General features: G+C 46.2%; 1 protein-coding gene across 2 annotated transcripts; it reads left to right on the forward strand.

The window, feature by feature from the left end:
• Positions 1 to 3,242: 3,242 nt before the first annotated feature.
• On the forward strand, positions 3,243 to 9,290 carry LOC139248865 (zinc finger protein 432-like). Of its 2 annotated transcripts, none has more exons than XM_070872203.1 (2): positions 3,243 to 3,489; positions 7,595 to 9,290. In XM_070872203.1, the coding sequence occupies exon 2, from the start codon at positions 7,930 to 7,932 to the stop codon at positions 8,965 to 8,967; it is 1,038 nt and encodes a 345-aa protein (XP_070728304.1). In that variant the 5' UTR covers positions 3,243 to 3,489; positions 7,595 to 7,929; the 3' UTR covers positions 8,968 to 9,290. The 2 variants fall into 2 exon arrangements, with proteins under 2 accessions (XP_070728304.1, XP_070728305.1); XM_070872204.1 differs by lacking the exon at positions 3,243 to 3,489 and adding an exon at positions 4,066 to 4,109.
• The last annotated feature ends 9,227 nt before the right edge of the window (positions 9,291 to 18,517 follow it).

Consider the following 18,517-nt stretch of genomic DNA (forward strand, 5'->3'; position numbering starts at 1 on the left):
CTATCAGGCCCCGGGGATTTATCGGCCTTCAAGCCTATCAATTTCCCTGACACAATTTCGCGCCTAATAAGGATTTCCTTCAGCTCCTCCTTCTCACTAGACCCTCGGTCCACTAGTATTTCCGGTTGGTTATTGGTGTCTTTCTTCGTGAAGACAGAACCAAAGAATTTGTTCAACTGGTCCGCCCTTTCTTTGTTCCCCATTATAAATTCACCTGAATCTGACTGCAAGGGACCTACATTTGACTTCACTAATCTTTTTCTCTTCACATATCTATAGAAGCTTTTGCAGCCAGTTTTTATGTTCCCAGCAAGCTTCCTCTGAAACTCTATTTTCCACCTCCTAATTAAACCCTTTGTCCTCCTCTGCTGAATTATAAAATTCTCCCAGTCCTCAGATTTGCTGCTTTATCTGACCAGTTGATATGCCTCCTCCTTGGATTGAACATTATACTTAATTTCCCTTGTTAGCCACGGTTGAGCCACCTTCCCCGTTTTATTTTTACTCCAGACAGGGATGTACAATTGTTGAAGTTCATCAATGTGATCTTTAAATGTTTGCCATTGCCAAGCCACCATCAACCCTTTAAGTATCATTCATCAGTCTATTCTAGCCAATTCATGTCTCATCCCATCGAAGTTACCTTTCCTTAAGTTCAGGACCCTAGTCTCTGAATTAACCGTGTCACACTCCATCTTAAGAAAGAATTCTACCATATTATGGTCACTCTTCCCCAAGAGGTCTCGCACAACAAGATTGCTAATTAGTCCTCTCTCACTACACATCACCCAGTCGAGGATTGCCAGCCCTCTAGTTGGTTAATCGACATATTGGTTTAGAAAACCATCCATAAAAGACTCCAGGAAATCCTCCTCCACCTCATTGCTACAGTTTGGTTAGCCCAATCAATATGCAGATTAAAGTCGCCCATGATAACTGCTATACCTTTATTGCACACATCCCTAATTTCTTGTTTGATGCTGTCCCCCACATCACTACTATTGTTTGGTGGTCTGTACATAACTCCCACCAGCGTTTTCTGTCCTTTGGTATTCCGTAGCTCCACCTATACTGATTCCACATCATCCAAGCTAATGTCTTTCCTTACTATTGCGTTAATTTCCTCTTTAACCAGCAACGCCACCCCACCTCCTTTTCCATTCTGTCTATCCTTCCTGAATGTTGAATACCCCTGGATGTTGAGTTCCCAGCCTTGGTCACCCTGGAGCCATGTCTCCGTGATGCCAATTACATAATATCCATTAACAGCTATCTGTGCAGTTAATTCGTCCACCTTATTATGAATACTCCTCGCATTGAGGCACAGAACCTTCAGGCTTGTCTTTTTAATACACTTTGCCCCTTTAGAATTTTGTTGTAATGTGGCCCTTTTTGCTTTTTGTCTTGGGTTTCTCTGCCCTCCACTTTTACTTTTCTTCTTTGTACTCCTGCATCCTACTCCATTCATCTACACTCACTGATTCCTGGTATTATTGTTGATGTACAAAATTCTAAATAAATGACACTGCTCTCTGAACAGCACTTAATTACAATTGTTGACATTTACAATGGGTTTGCTTCTGCCCCCATTCTACTTCCCTCTGTCTCCCTGCATAGGTTCCCATCCCCCTGCCATATTAGTCTAACCCCTCCCCAACAGCACGAGCAAACACTCCCCCTCGGACATTGGTTCCGGTCCTTCCAGGTGCAGATCAATTGTACTGGTCCCACCTACCCCAGAACTGGTTCCAATATCCCAGAAATTTGAATCCCTCCCTTCTGCACCACTGCTCAAGCCACATATTCATCTGAGCTATCTTGTGCTTCCTACTCTGACTAGCACGTGGCATTGGTAGCAATCCTGAGATTACTATCTTTGAGGTCCTACTTTTTAATTTAGCTCCTTGCTCCCTAAAATCGTCTCAACCAGAACAAGTTTGGGGTTTGATATGATAGAAGGCAAACTCGGTGAGAAGTGACATAAGTTAGATTGAAAAAAAGCACTAAAATGGAATATCAATTGGTAGAAACATAGAAAAATAGAAACATAGAAAAAAGATGCAGGAGTAGGCCATTCGGCCCTTCGAGCCTGCACCACCATTCAATGAGTTCATGGCTGAACATGCAACCTCAGTACCTCATTCCTGCTTTCTCACCGTACCCCTTGATCCCCCCTTAGTAGCAAGGACTATATCTAACTCCTTTTTGAATATATTTAATGAATTGGCCTCAACAACTTTCTGTGGTAGAGAATTCCACAGGTTCACCACTCTCTGGGTGAAGAAGTTTCTCCTCATCTCAGTCCTAAATGGCTTACCCCTTATCCTTAGAATGTGACCCCTGGTTCTGGACTTCCCCAACATTGGGAACATTCTTCCTGCATCTAACCTGTCTAAACCGTCAGAATTTTAAACGTTTCTATGAGATCTCCTCTCATTCTTCTGAACTCCAATGAATACAAGCCCAGTTGATCCAGTCTTTCTTGATATGTCAGTCCTACCATCCGGGAATCAGTCTGGTGAACCTTCGCTGCACTCCCTCAATAGCAAGAATGTCCTTCCTCAAGTTAGGAGACAAAAATTGTGCACAATACTCCAGGTGTGGCCTCACCAAGGCCCTGTGCAACTGTAGCAATACCTCCCTGCCCTGTGATCACGGAGCAATCAAATATTCGAAACACTGTTTGAAACACAGATACTTTATTCAACATTTATACAGGGTTTTAAATTCCAGCTCAGGTATAGGGGTTATTAAGATCATCAGAAACGAACAAGAGCTGCCAGAATGAACATGGTTCAGTGCCTAATGAAATCACAGTAAATCCTGTTCTATTCACAAATGCAGCCTTTCTCCTCAGCCCATTTAAAACTGAGATGAGGAGGAATTTTTTTTCTCAGAGGGTTATAAATCTGTGGAATTCTCTTCCCCAGAGAGCAGTGGAGGCTGGTTCATTGAATATATTTAAGGCGGAGGTAGACAGATTTTTGAGTGATAAGGGAGTAAAGGGTTTTGGGGAGCCTGGGAAGTGGAGCTGAGTCTGTGATCAGACCAGCCAAGATCTTATTGAATGGGGAGCAGGCTCGGGGGGCCGGAGGGCCCACTCCTGCTCCGATTTCTCATGGTCTTATGTACCCAGCATACCGCGCGGGGGAGAATGTGCCGCAACAAGATTATAGGAGCTCAGTGCGCGTGCGCATGCGCAGGTTCTGGTGGGTGGGCTTTGGAGCAGGCGCGGTGCGGGTAATGGCGGAGGCAGCACGTTTTAGACAGGCTCTTCAGAAGTGTCCTTTTCAGCGGGAAAGAGCGGAGTAATGGACCAGCGGGGATCCCGGGATGCTTCATAAACAACCGGTGCCCGCCGCAAGCCGGAAATAATAACCGGAATATCGGCGGTTGCAGCTTCGGGGCTTTCTCCCGGTCACAGGCCCTGGCTAACGGCGGCCATCTTTGTGTAGGAAGTCAGGTTCAACAGTCCGCCATCAATATTGAGTGAGTAGCACAGCACATGCGCGGCCATCTTGGTGCAGGAACAATGTAAATGATGTCAGTGTCTGGAATTAAACCCAGCCAGAGTCCGCACCTTCAGGGGAGGGGAACCAGTGAGTGTAGAACTGAACCCAGCCAGAGTCAGCACTTTCAGGGGAGGAGAGGGAGGGGAACCAGTGAGTGAGGAACTGAACGCAACCAGAATCGGTGGTGAAAACTGGGGGTGGAGGGGAAACTCTAGAACATAAGAAATAGGAGCAGGTGGAGGCCATTTGGCCCCTTGAGCCTGCTCCCCATTCAATAAGATCATGGCTGATCCGATCATGGACTCGGCTCCAATTCCCCGTCCGCTCCCCATAACCCTTTACTCCCTTATCGCTCAAAAATGTGCCTATCTTCACCTTAATTGTGTCACTCTCCATCTTAATAAAGAATTCTACCATGTTATGGTCACTCATCCCCAAGGGGCCTCGCACAACAAGATTGCTAATTAGTCCTCTCTCATTACAGCTCACCCAGTCTAGGATGGACAGCCCTCTAGTTGGTTCCTCGACATATTGGTCTAGAAAACCATCCGTAAAAGACTCCAGGAAATCCTCCTCCACCGCATTGCTACCAGTTTGGTTAGCCCAATCAATATGTAGATTAAAATCGCCCATGATAATTGCTGTACCTTTATTGCACGCATCCCTAATTGCTTGTTTGATGCTGTCCCCAACCTCACTGCTACTGTTTGGTGTTCTTTACATAACTCCCACTAGCGTTTTCTGCCCTTTGGTATTCCGTAGCTCCATCCATGCTGATTTCACATCATCCAAGCTAATGTCCTTCCTTACTATTGCGTTAATTTTCTCTTGAACCAGCAACGCCACCCCACCTTCTTTTCCATTCTATCTATTCTTCCTGAATTTTGAATACCCCTGGATGTTGAGTTCCCAGCCTTGGTCACCCTGGAGCCATGTCTCCGTGATGCCAATTACATCATATCCGTTTACAGCGATCTGTGCAGTTAATTCGTCCACCTTATTCCGAATACTCCTCGCATTGAGGCACAGAGCCTTCATAGAAACATAGAAAATAGGTGCAGGAGCAGGCCATTCGACCCTTCGAGCCTGCACCACCATTCAATAAGATCATGGCTGATCATTCCCTCAGTACCCCTTTCATGCTTTCTCTCCATACCCCTTGATCCCTTTAGTCGTAAGGGCCAGATCTAACTCCCTCTTGAATACATCCAATGAACTCCGACACTCCCTCAGTACTGCCCCTCCGACAGTGCGGCACTCCCTCAGTACTGCCCCTCCAACAGTGCGGGGCTCCCTCAGTACTGCCCCTCCGACAGTGCGGGGCTCCCTCAGTACTGCCCCTCCGACACTGCGGCACTCCCTCAGTACTGCCCCTCCGACAGTCACTCCCTCAGTACTGCCCCTCCCACAGTGCGGCACTCCCTCAGTACTGCCCCTCCGACAGTCACTCCCTCAGTACTGCCCCTCCCACAGTGCGGCACTCCCTCAGTACTGCCCCTCCCACAGTGCGGCACTCCCTCAGTACTGCCCCTCCAACAGTGCGGGGCTCCCTCAGTACTGCCCTTCCGACAGTGCGGGGCTCCCTCAGTACTGCCCCTCCGACACTGCGGCACTCCCTCAGTACTGCCCCTCCAACAGTCACTCCCTCAGTACTGCCCCTCCCACAGTGCGGCACTCCCTCAGTACTGCCCCTCCCACAGTGCGGCACTCCCTCAGTACTGCCCCTCCGGCAGTGCGGCACTCCCTCAGTACAGCCCCTCCGGCAGTGCGGCACTCCCTCAGTACCACCCCTCCGACAGTGCGGCTCTCCCTCAGTACTGCCCCTCCGACAGTGCGGCACTCCCTCAGTACTGCCCCTCCGACAGTGTGGTACTCCCTCAGTAGTGTACGGTACCCGCCCCTCCCCCACTCACTTCAGGCTTGTCTTTTGAACACACTTTGCCCTTTAGAATTTTGCTGTAATTTGGCCCTACACTTTAACCATCCTACACTTCAATCTATTTTTCCAGTCCACTTTTGCCCAATCTGCCCTCATACCTATGTAGTCTCCATCATTTAAGCTAAGAAAGCTAGTTTGAGATCCACATTTCTCGCTCTCCATCTCAATTTGAAATTCAACCATGCTATGATCACTCATTCCAAGGGACTCCTTTATTTGGAGATTGTTTATTAATCCTATCTCATTACACAGGACCAGATCTAAGTTAGCCAGCACTTAAGAGGAGGAGAGGGAGAGGAAACCAGTTATTGTAGAATTAAACCCAGCCAGTGTCAGCACCATCAGGGAAGGGAGAGGGAGGGGAACAAGTGAGTGTAGAACTGAACTCGCCAGATCAAGCTCATTCAGGAGAGGAGAGGGAGAGGAACCAGTGAGTGCAGAACTGAACCTAACCACAGTCAGCACCATCAGGGGAGGGGAGGAGAGGGAGGGGAATCAGTGAGTGTCGAACTGAACCCAGCCAGTGTCTGCACCATCAAGGAAGCAGAGGCTGGGGAACCAGTGAGTGTCGAACTGAGCCCAGCCAGAGTCAGCACCATCAGGGGAGGGGAGGGAGGGGAACCAGTGAGTGTAGAACTGAACCCAGACAGAGTCAGCATAAGAACATAAGAAATAATAGCAGGAGTAGGGCATACGGCCCCTCGAGTCTGCTCCACCATTTAATACGATCATGGTTGAGCCGATCATGGACTCAGATCCACTTCTCTGCCTGCTCACCCTAACCCCTTATTCCCTTATCGCTTAAGAAATTGTCTACCTCTGTCTTAAATTTATTCAATGACCCAGCTTCCACAGCTCTCTGAGGCAGCAAATTGCACAGATTTACAACCCTTTGAGGGAAGACATTCCTCCTCATCTCAGTTTTAAATGGGCGGCCCCTTATTCTAAGATTATGCCCTTTAGTTCTCGTCTCCCCTATCAGTGGAAACATCCTCTCTGCATCCACCTTGTCAAGCCCCCTCATAATCTTATACGTTTCAATAAGATCACCTCTCATTCGTCTGAATTCCAATGAGTAGAGGCCCAACCTTCTCAACCTTCCCTCATAGGTCAACCCCCTCATCTCCGGAATCAACCTTGTGAACCTTCTCTGAACTGCCTCCAAAGCAAGTATCTCCTTTCTTCGATATAGAAACCAAAACTGCACGCAGTATTCCAGGTGTGGCCTCACCAATACCCCGTATAACTGTAGCAATACTTCAATGTTTTTATACTCCATCCCCTTTGCAATAAAGTTCAAGATTCCATTGGCCTTCCTGTTCACTTGCTGTACCTGCATACTAACCTTTTGTGTTTCATGCAGCAGGAGTCCCCAGGTCCCGGTGTACTGCAAATTTTTATCCATTTAAATAATAACATGCTCTTCGAATTTTTTTCGCCAAACTGCAGAACCTCACACTTTCCAACATTATACTCCATCTGCCGAATTTTTGCCCACTCACTTAGCCTGTCTATGTCGTTTTGCAGTTTTTTTTGTCCTCGCACATTGCATTTCCTCCCATCTTGGCTACATTACACTCGGTCCCTTCATCCAATTCATTAATCTAGATTGTAAATAGTTTGGGGCCAAACACTGATTCCTGCAGCACCCCACTAGTTACTGATTGCCAACCCGAAAATTTATCTCGACTCTCTGTTTTCTTTTAGTTAACCAATCCTCTATCCATGCGAATATATTACCCCCAACCCCGTGAACTCTTATCTTGTGCGGTAACCTTTTATGTGGCACCTTGTCAGATACCTTCTGGAAGTCCAAATACACCACATCCACTGGTTTCCCTTCATTCACCCTGTTCCTCAAAGCCAGAGTCAGCACTTTTAGGGGAAGAGAGGGAGGAGAACCAGTGAGTGTAGAATTGAACCCAGCCAGAATTGGTGGTGAAAACTGGGAGTGGAGGAGAAACAGTCCAGAAATGTGCGATGGGTTTGGATTTCAGCACAGCAGGAGGGACAATGTGTGGGATAGGAATTTACAGCTTTGGAAGAACAAGAGAGGAAAGAATGTTCCATGGAAACTAGTTGTGTCTATCCTGAATTTCTGTCTTGTACTGACAGCGATGAGTTTTATTATCTCCTTTTACAGAATATTAGAAGGGGAGATTTTCAGAGAGGAAACACAAACCAAACATCACGTCAAGATCTGACGGAGTCAATTGATTCATCAGGACCTGAATATCATCGGCCTTTGAAAGTGGAAGGAGAAATGTTTGCCTGTTCTGCCTATTGGAAAAGATTTCAAACATCAGTGTGACTGGAAAGGCACCGAGACACACACACCCGAGTGAGTGTTCCAGTGCACTGCCTGCGGAAAGAGCTTTAACCAATTAAACAGCCTGAAAAATCATCGCACCATTCAAAGCGCGAAGAAACTGTAAACGTGTTGTGTGCGTGGGCGAGGCTTCAACCCATCGTCCAACCATGGAGAGTCACAAGGATACCCGCACCATGGAGAAACCGTGGAAATGTGGTGACTGTGGGAAGGTATTCAGATCACCGTCGATGCTGGAACTTCATCGACGCAGTCACACTGGGGAGAGGCCGTTCACCTGCTCCGAGTGTGGGAAGGGATTCACTGGGTCATCCCAACTTGTAGCTCACCAGCGAGTTCACACCGGGGAGAGGCCATTCACCTGCTCCGAGTGTGGGAAGGGATTCACTGGGTCATCCCAACTTGTAGCTCACCAGCGAGTTCACTCCGGGGAGAGACCGTTCACCTGCTCCGAGTGTGGGAAGGGATTTACTCAGTCATCCCACCTGCGGATACACCAGCGAGTTCACACTGGGGAGAGGCCGTTCACCTGCTCTGAGTGTGGGAAGGGATTCACTTGTTCATCCCAACTGCTGAAACACCAGCGAGTTCACACTGGGGAGAGGCCATTTACCTGCTCTGAGTGTGGGAAGGGATTCACTTGTTCATCCCACCTGCTGACACACCAGCGAGTTCACACTGGGGAGAGACCGTTCATGTGCTCAGAGTGTGGGATGGGATTCGTTACTTCAGCCACCCTGCTGACACACCAGCGAGTTCACACCGGGGAGAGGCCATTCACCTGCTCTGAGTGTGGGAAGGGATTCACTCGGTCATCTGAACTCCTGAAACACCAGCGAGTTCACACTGGGGAGAGGCCGTTCACCTGCTCTGAGTGTGGGAAGGGATTTACTCAATCATCCAACCGGCTGACACACCAGCGAATTCACACTGGGGAGAGGTCATTCACCTGCTCCGAGTGTGGGAAGGGATTCACTTGTTCATCCGACCTGGTGAAACACCAGCAAGTTCACACTGGGGAGAGGCCATTCACCTGCTCTGAGTGTGGGAAGCGATTCACTCGTTCATCCACCCTGCTGACACACCAGCGAGTTCACACTGGGGAGAGGCCATTCACCTGCTCTGAGTGTGGGAAGCGATTCACTCGGTCATCCACCCTGCTGAGACACCAGCGAGTTCACAAGTGACTGCAGGGTTTGGAATCTGCTGTTATTGCTGCTGTTAATCACATCCCGACTGAATCATGTTCATTCTGACAGTTGGGGTTTGTTTCTGCTGATGTTAATAACCCTATAACTGGGCTGGACTTTAATATTCTGGATATATTGCAGATTGTGTTCTCGGGGCTGCAGTGTCCATTTAAGAAACGCTGTGTGTTATCTTTCCCCTTAATTCAGCAACTCTCAACAGAAAGTTAGTTTGCAATAAAATTATGAACTTTTACTTTAATCCTAAATTGATTTTTGGTACAAAATCTGCAATAGTGTGTGAAAGTTTCTACTGAATAAAATGTCCAATTAGAAAGAGCTTGCTGATGATTCTTACTGACTTGCACATTGCACACAGTGGCCCCTCCATTATCCACCAGAAAGAAAGGGAATGGGAATTGGTGGGGAATCCGTGTCCCTAAATGTTGCTCCTCCCGTCTGGTGGAGCAATCCCCTCGGCACGGGAATAGAGACAAGTCCAGACCAAAACTATGCGCAGTACTCCAGGTGTGGTTTTACCAATGCCCTGTACAGGTGTAGCAGGACTTCCCTACTTTCATACTCCATCCCCCTTGCAATAAAGGCCAGCATTACATTTGCCTTCCTGATTACTTGCTGTACTTGCATGCTAACTTTTTGAGTTTCAGGTACAAGAACCCCCAGATCCATCTGTACAACAGCATTTTGCAATAGTCCTCATTTAAATAATAATTTTGTTTTTTCTTTTTCCTACCAAAGGGGATAACCTGACATTTTACCACGTTATAGTCCAACTGCCAGATTTTTGCTCGCTCACAGAAACATAGAAAATAGGTGCAGGAGTAGGCCATTCGGCTCTTCGAGCCTGCACCACCATTCAATGCTTTCTCCCCATACCCCTTGATCCCTTTAGCTGTAAGAGCCACATCTAACCCCCTTTTGAATATATCTAACGAACTGGCCTCAACAACTTTCTGTGGTAGAGAATTCCACAGGTTCACAATTCTCTGAGTGAAGAAGTTTCTCCTCATCTCAGTCTTAATTGGCTTACCCCTTATCCTTAGACTGTGACTCCTGGTTCTGGACTTCCCGAACATCCGGAACATTCTTCCTGCATCTAACCTGTCCAATCCCCTCAGAATTTTATATGTTTCCATGAGATCCCCTCTCATTCTTCTAAATTGCAGTGAATATAAGCCTAGTCGATCCAGTCTTTCTTCATATGTCAGTCCTGCCATCCCAGGAATCAGTCTGGTGAACCTTCGCTGCACTCCCTCAATAGCAAGAATGTCCATCCTCAGATTAGGAGACCAAAACTACACAATATTCAAGGTGTGGCCTCACCAAGGCCCTGTACAATTGCAGTAAGACCTCACTGATATACTCAAATCCTCTCGCTATGAAGGCCAACATGCCATTTGCCTCCTTCACTGCCTGCTGTACCTGCATGCCAACTTTCAATGACTGATGTACCATGACACCCAGGTCTCGATGCACCTCCCCTGTTCCTTATCTGTCACCATTCAGATAATATTCTGCCTTCATGTTTTTGCCATCAAAGTGGATAACCTCACATTTATCTACATCATACTGCATCTGCCATGCATTTGCCCACTCATGCAACCTGTCCAAGCCACCCTGCAGCCTCTTAGCATCCTCCTCACAGCTCACACTGCCACCCAGCTTAGTGTCATCTGCAAACTTGGAGAGATTACATTCAATTCCTTCATCTAAATCATTGATGTATATTGTAAATAGCTGAGGTCCCAGCACTGAACGTTGCGGAACCCCACTAGTCACTACCTGCCATTCTGAAAAGGACCCATTTATGCCTACTCTTTGCTTCCTGTCTGCCAACCAGTTCTCTATCCACGTCAATACATTACCCCCAATACCATGTGCTTTAATTTTGCACACTAATCTCTTTTGTGGGACATTGTCAAAAGCCTTTTGAAAGTCCAAATGCACCACAGCCACTGGTTCTCCCTTGTCCACTCTACTAGTTACATCCTCAAAAAATTCAAGAAGATTTGTCAAGCATGATTTCCCTTTCATAAATCCATGCTGACTTGGACCAATCCTGTCACTGCTTTCCAAATGTGCTGCTGTTACATCTTTAATAATTGATTCCAACATTTTCCCCACTACTGATGTCAGGCTAACCGGTCTATAATTCCCTGTTTTCTCTCTCCCTTTTTTAAAAAAAATGGTATTACACTCGCTACCCTTAAATCCATAGGAACTGATCCAGAATCGATAGAATGATGGAAAATGACCACCAATGCATCCACTATTTCTAGGGCCATTTCCTTAAGTACTCTTGGATGCAGACTATCAGGCCTTGGGGATTTATCGGCCTTCAATCCCATAAATTTGTGTAACACAATTTCCTGACTAATAAGGATTTCCTTCAGTTCCCCCTTCTCGCTGGACCCTTGGGGCCCCTAATATTTCTGAAAGGTTATTTGTGTCTTCCTTAGTGAAGACAGAACCAAAGTATTTGTTCAATTGGCCTGCCATTTCTTTGTTCCCCATTATGAATTCACCTGATTCTGACTGGAAGCAATTTATGTTTCTTTTCACTAATCTTTTTCTCTTCACACATCAATAGAAGCTTTTGCAGTCAGTTTTTATGTTTCCTGCAAGCTTCCTCTCAGATGTTGCCTGACCTGCTGAGATTTCCAACAGTTTGTTATTATTTCAGATTTCAACATCTGCAGTATTTTGCTTTTGTATTAATAAAGAAAGACTTGCATTGATATAGCGCCTTTCATGTCCACCAAACGTCTCAAATGCTTTACAGCCAATGAAGTACTTTTGGAGTGTAGTCACTGTTGTTATGTGGGAAACGCGGCAGCCAATTTGAACACAGCAAGCTCCCACAAACAGCAATGTGATAAATGACCGGATACCCTGTCCGTGTTATATTGGAAGATTGGGGTATGTTATGGCAGGTCAGGGCCATAAAAGGAGCAGCATGTGGCCCAGGGAGCAGCATAGAGGCATGCAACTTCAGGGAGCAACGCAAGCTGCGAAGGCAGCAAAGAGTGACGTACGTCATCAAGGTCCAGGTTGATGATTGGACCGTGGGTCGGTGCAGCAGCAGCAGCAGCAGTGAGGTCGGGGCGAAGGAGCGGCGAGGGATGTGATTGGGGCCCAGGAGAGGTGTGAGTTAGGGGCCCAGGGGCAGCACGGGCCGGCCCAGGGGCAGCACGGGCCAGCCCACACTGATATGTGTGCGCACTAGGTCCATGCAGCAGAGCTGGTCTCCATTCGTCCTGGTTAATCCTTGCCACTGGACCAAGACCTAACTCTGTCAAGCCCGTGAGGTGGCTGGTGTGCAACGGCCACCACACGTTAAAAAAATCCATGCACAGGCATCTTCCTCCCTTCAGGATGTAGTTCGGGACATCCAGCATTTTGCCAATGACCGATGATTCCACATCATCCAAGCTAAGGTCCTTCTTACTATTGTGTTAATCTCCTCTTTAACCAGCAACACTACCCCACCTCCTTTTCCTTTCAGTCTAACCTTCCTGAATATTGAGTTACCAGCCTTGGTCACCCTGGAGGCATGTCTCCGTAATCCCAATTACATCATACCCGTTAACAGCTATCTTTACCTTATTATGAATGCTCCTCACATTGAGACACAGTCTTCAGGCTTGTTTTTTTTAACACTCTTTGTTCTTTTAGAATTATGTTGTAATGTGGCCCTTTTTGATTTTTGCCTTTGATTTCTCTGCCCTCCACTTTTCCTTATCTCCTTTCTACCTTTTGCTTCTGCCCCCATTTTACTCTGTCTCCCTGCATAGATTCCCATCCCCCTGCTGTATTAGTTTAAACCCACCCCAACAGCACTAGCAAACACTCCCCCTTGGACATCAGTTCCGGTCCTGCCCAGGTGCAGACCGGTTGTCATGGTCCCACCTCCCCCAGAACCGGTTCCAATGTCCTAGGAATTTGAATCCCTTCCTCTTGCACCATTCCTCAAGAAACGCATTCATCTTAACTATCCTGCTATTTCTACTCTGACTAGCACGTGGCACTGGTAGCAATCCTGAGATTACTACCTTTGAGGTCCTACTTTTTAATTTAACTCCTAGCTCCCTAAATTCAGCTTGTTGGACCTCATCCCATTTTTTACCTATAACGTTGGTACCTCATTATCCTATCCATATCCCTTTCTAGATTATTTGCATCTTCCTCACAACTTGGTTTCCCACCTATCTTTGTATCATCAGCAAATCTGACTGTGTTACACTTGATCCCTTCATCCAAGTCATTAATATAAATTGTAAATAGTTGAGGTCCCAGCACTGATCCCTGCAGCACCCCACTAGTTACAGTTTGCCAACCAGAAAACGACCCATTTATACCGATTTTCTGTTTTCTGTTACTTAGCCAATCCTCTATCCATTCTGATATATTACCCCCAATCCCGTGAGCTCTTAGCTTGTGCAGTAACCTTTTGTGTGGCACCTTATTGAATATTTTCTGGAAATGCAAATATACAACTTCAACTGGTATTCCTTTATGCACTCTGCTCATTACATCGCCAAGCAACTCCAGCAAATTTATCAACCATGATTTCCCTTTCATAAAACCATGCTGACTCTGCTTGACTGCAACATGATTTTCTAAATGTCCTGCTACTAATTCCTTAATGATGGATTCCAGTATTTTCCCAATGACCGATGGTAGGCTAACTGGTCTATGGTTTCCTGCTCTCTGCCTCCCTCCTTACTTGAATAGGGGTGTTACATTTGCAGTTTTCCAGTCTGCTGGGACCTCTCCAGAATTCAAGTAATTTTGGTAGATTATATCCACTATCTCTGCAGCCAGTTCTTTTAAGACCTTAGGATGCATGCCACCAGGTCCGGGGGATTTGTCCACCTTTAGTCCCATTTGTTTGCTGAGTACTTTATCTCTAGTGATAGTGACTGTTTTAAGTCCCCCCTCACCCCACCCTCACCACCGCAATAGCTCCTTGATTATGGGATGTTTTTAGTGTCCTCTACTGTGAAGAATATTACAAAATATTTGTTCAAAATCTCTGCCATATCCGTGTTTCCCATTATTAATTATTCAGTCTCATCCTCTAAGGGACCAACGTTTACTTTCGCTACTCATTTCCCTTTTATATACCTGTAGCTGCTCTTACTGCCTGTTTTTATATTTCTTGCTAGTTTGTTCTAATGCTATCTTTTCTGTCTTTATCATTTTATTGTCGTCCTTTGCTGGTTTCTAAAAAATTCCCAATCTTCTGGCCTTCCACTGTCTTTCACAACATTATATCAGACAGGAGGGGATTGGTGTCTGACTGTGAGGTTGGTTTATATCAGACAGGAAGGGATTGGTGTCAGTGACTGTGAGGTTGGTTTATATCAGACAGGAGAGGATTGGTGTCAGTGACTGTGGGGTTGATTTATATCCGACAGGAGAGGATTGGTGACATGGAATCATTGCAGTTTACAACACAGAATGAGGCCATTAGGCCCATCATGTCTGTGCGGCCGAAAAAGAGCTATCCAGCCTAATCACACTTTCCAGCTCTTGGTCCGTAGCCCTGTAGGTTAACACACTTCCGGTGCATATCCAAGTACTTTTGTAAATGCGATGAGGGTTTCTGCCTCTACTATTCTTTCAGGCAGTAAGTTCCAGACTCCCATCTCCCTCTGGAGGTTATGCTGGAACTGTGTAAAACACAAGTTAGGACACAGCTGGAGTACTCACACAGTTCTGGTCATTACATCACCCTATTGGGCCAGCCCGGGCTCACTCTATTGGGCCAGCCCTTGCTCACCCTATTGGGCCAGCCCGGGCTCATCCTATTGGGCCAGCAGAGAAAATCAGCAGCTCATTTAGTTTATTCTCACTCTGCGCACAGTGGGTGCAGAACTGAACCCAACCTTGTAAGCTGGCAATGCATCGTTACAGTCACACTGGGGAGAGGCTGTTCACCTGCTCTGAGTGTGGGAAGGGATTCACTCATTCATCCGACCTGCTGAGACACCACCAAGTTCATAAGTGACTGCAGGGGTTGGTTTCTACTGTTACTGCTGCTATTAATCACATCCTAACTGAATCATGTTCATTCTGTCAGTTGGGGATTGTTTCTGCTGATGTTAATAACCCCTATAACTGGGCTGGAGTTTAATATTTTGATATTTCAAATAACAGAGTGTGTCGATATTTGATGACTCCAAAATAAGAAGAGACTAATTGACATCCTGCTACTGACTGCTCCATTTTGTGCCGTATCTCCTCTCTAACTCTGGATTATTTCAGTTCTTATACCTTCAGTTACTCTCAGGGGCAAGTCCCAGTTTCCCATACCTTCCAGAGTTGATCTCCTAGCCTTGGTATCCAGGGAAGGTGTTGGTAACACGCCCAGGATCACTAAACATAAAACCCAGTCTGTTAATCACCTTCAGGTACTGGACTTAGCGTGTGTCCCACAGCATCTCTCTCACCTTCGATGTGTGAATGGAGCATCACGCCTGCAAACCTGGTTTCAATTTGTATTGAATCCACTCAGAAAACATATTTTTAAAAATACGTACATGTAAACCAATCACATCAAATAATTGGCAAAGATTTAGAGTCAACAAGATGAATAAGTAAACACATTACGGCCCAATAAACCAGCTCTATATTCACAGGAGAAAGTCTGTTATCTAATTCCTCAAATCTCTGTTGGTGAGATGAGCGACTGAATCACTTTCCATGTGCAACACCATCCATTCCCACTGTCCCCACATTTACAGTGTTGAGTCAGGTGGGTGCACGGGTCTCACAGGCTGAACGATTGGTTTCAGGTGCATCCACACACACAACATGTGTCCTGTTTCTCCCCGCTGTGATTGGTGTTTTTACAAAGGCTGATGAGAAGGTGGTCCTGATCAATCCGGGAATCTGTCAAATCTTGATGCAATGTTTGGTTTGAGTTTCCCAGCTGCAGATCATCCCCTTCTAATTCCCTGCAAATAAATGGTGCTTACAATCATTATTACTTTAAATACAGGATAGAAATTCAAAACAGACAATTCTAGATTCTACACAACATTCTGTCCCCTCCTGTCCCCCCTAAGCTGTAAATTCCTTATTCTAGACACTCTCCCTCCATCCTCACTGTCTAAATTCAACATTCCTTTCATCGTCTGAGATTTATTATCTCCAGAAAATGCTGAATCTGGCTGTGTGCAATTCTACAGACATTAGTTAACCTCTAGTGCCTCACCGTCAGTTGACTCAATGAGTGCCAGCGGATTTCCACTGTGGTAGGCATCACAGCTTCAAATCCTGTCCTCAAATGACACCCACACACTTCCCCAGTTGAGGTCACTGGATCGGTATGAACAGTAAGGACACTGGCTGATTTTTACTCATATTTAGCCCAGTGGTACTGAGGACAATTATAACCCCTGAACTGCTGCCTTGCCTGAGATCAACTCACAGCCCAGATCATGAATCGAACTTGGGAACTTCCCAGTCAGTATTGCAGTGTTCTAAAATTTGGGGGGTTGGGGGAGGGTTAGAACAGAATATTTTGAAACAAATTTGACTCCACCTCTAACCAATACCTTCATCACACTGCACAATTCGGAAATCTTTCCAAATTATACAAGTGGATCATCAAACACAGTGAGACATTTTAGAAAGGCTCAAGTCACTGAAATAGATAGCTTTACAATCTCTGCACAGTACAGAAAGGAGCGACTGTTGATGGGAGCTGTGTTAGTAAAGTCCTCCGACACCCCAAGATAAACTGGACTGTCCCTTTAACTATAATGAGGCAGAGAAAGGGGAGTCCCTACCCCTTTAAATATCTGCCCCATTCCCCCAGGCAGTGGGAGGAGGAACAGCGCGCGGTCTCTTTATATCCTGATCCACCAAGCACCGCCGGATGAGCTAAAGATCATAGAATGATGATCGCATCAGGTTACACAGAACAACTGAAATGAGCACACAAAGTCTATATATATATATATATATATATCATAGCATATATATATATATCGCATTTTTTTTCTATATATATATAGTGTTTGTGTATACAGAGCACATCATTTTTAATATTTGCTAGTCAATTCCAGAGATAAATTATCTTCACCAATTATTTTCCAGCATTTTATTTCCAATGTAATTGCAGAGTGTTTAATACCTTTACCATTTATTGATAACCCATTGTCTTGTGTGGTCTTGTTCAGAAAGTGATGTCACACTGACCATTCCATTACCAAGGTGACCATGTCTGTCCACAGTGTTCAGTGGGAAAGGGGACTAAATCACACTGGGGATAATGAGCTGCCCACCACCGGTCTCCGAGCTTTATTGTCCAGTGATCACCTCACCATCACACAGAAGCTCCTGATATTTACCTCCAGTGTGGATCATTGGTCGAAGTGATGGTCAAAATGAAATTGGATGTGTGAAATATGGGTTGGGGTGAAGGAGGGTTTGGTGTGAGGGGGCTTGGGGTGAGGGGGGTTGCAGAGTAGGAGTGAGGGGTGTTGGGGTGAGGGGGGTTGGGACGAGGGGTGAAGGAGAGGTTGGGGTGAGGGGAGTTGAAGTGAGGGGGGTTGGGGTGAGGCGGGTTGGGGTGAGGGGGTGAAGGAGGGGTTGAGGTGAGGGCGGTTGGGGTGAGGGGTGGAGGAGGGGTTGGGATGAGGGGGGTTGGGGTGAGGGGGTGAAGGAGGGGTTAGTGTGAGGGGGGTTGGGGTGAGTGGGTGGAGGAGAGGTTGGGGTGAGGGGGGTTCGGGTGAGGGGGTGAAGGAGGGTTTGGGGTGAGGGGGGTTGGGGTGAGGAGGTGGAGGAGGGGTTGGGGCGAGCAGTTGGAGAGTAGGGGTGGCTGGTGTGCAACCACATGTTAAAAAAATCCAGGCACAGGCATCTTCCACCCTTCAGGATGTAGTTCGGGATCCGGAATATTAGGTCCTTCATTGAAAAACCTGTGAACTCATCTCTTTTCGCATAGAAGCAAGTCATCCTCATTTCGAGGGACTGTCTATGATGATAATGATGATGATGATGATGGTGCAGATGGTGCAACGTTACCGAGAGGGTCCTTTAATTTGGAAATAACTTCAAGGTGTAAACGACCTTGATCTTTGCTGGAACAAAAAGAAGAACTCCAGTTATGTTCAACTTCTTATCTGCAGTAATGGATCTTGAATACCACAGCATGGTGACAAAATTGAATGTAAGACTTTTTGAAAAAAATGCCTGGAATGAATGATTTGGAATCATGTGTTATCTTCCACGACAGATTGCTCGAGAGGGAAGATAAAGAACTTGCAGCAAACACATTGTAGATACCTTTTGTATTGTTCAATCACAAAGGCTGGACATAGGTTTGTGTGAAAATAAAATTGACTATCTAAATAGATAGGAGTTGCTGCTCAAGCATTCGGGAATGGAAATGTAATCCATATAACCTAAGTTTGAGCTGTGGAGGGAAGACATCTCACAGAGCGGTGCTATTTTTTGTTTTGTTTTTTTCTTGCAGAAGCAAGTGGAAGCGAGGTCGCAGGATGAAATATCGCAG

Source organism: Pristiophorus japonicus, unplaced genomic scaffold (assembly GCF_044704955.1).
Source record: "Pristiophorus japonicus isolate sPriJap1 unplaced genomic scaffold, sPriJap1.hap1 HAP1_SCAFFOLD_298, whole genome shotgun sequence".
In the NCBI taxonomy this organism is placed as follows: Eukaryota; Metazoa; Chordata; class Chondrichthyes; family Pristiophoridae; genus Pristiophorus; species Pristiophorus japonicus.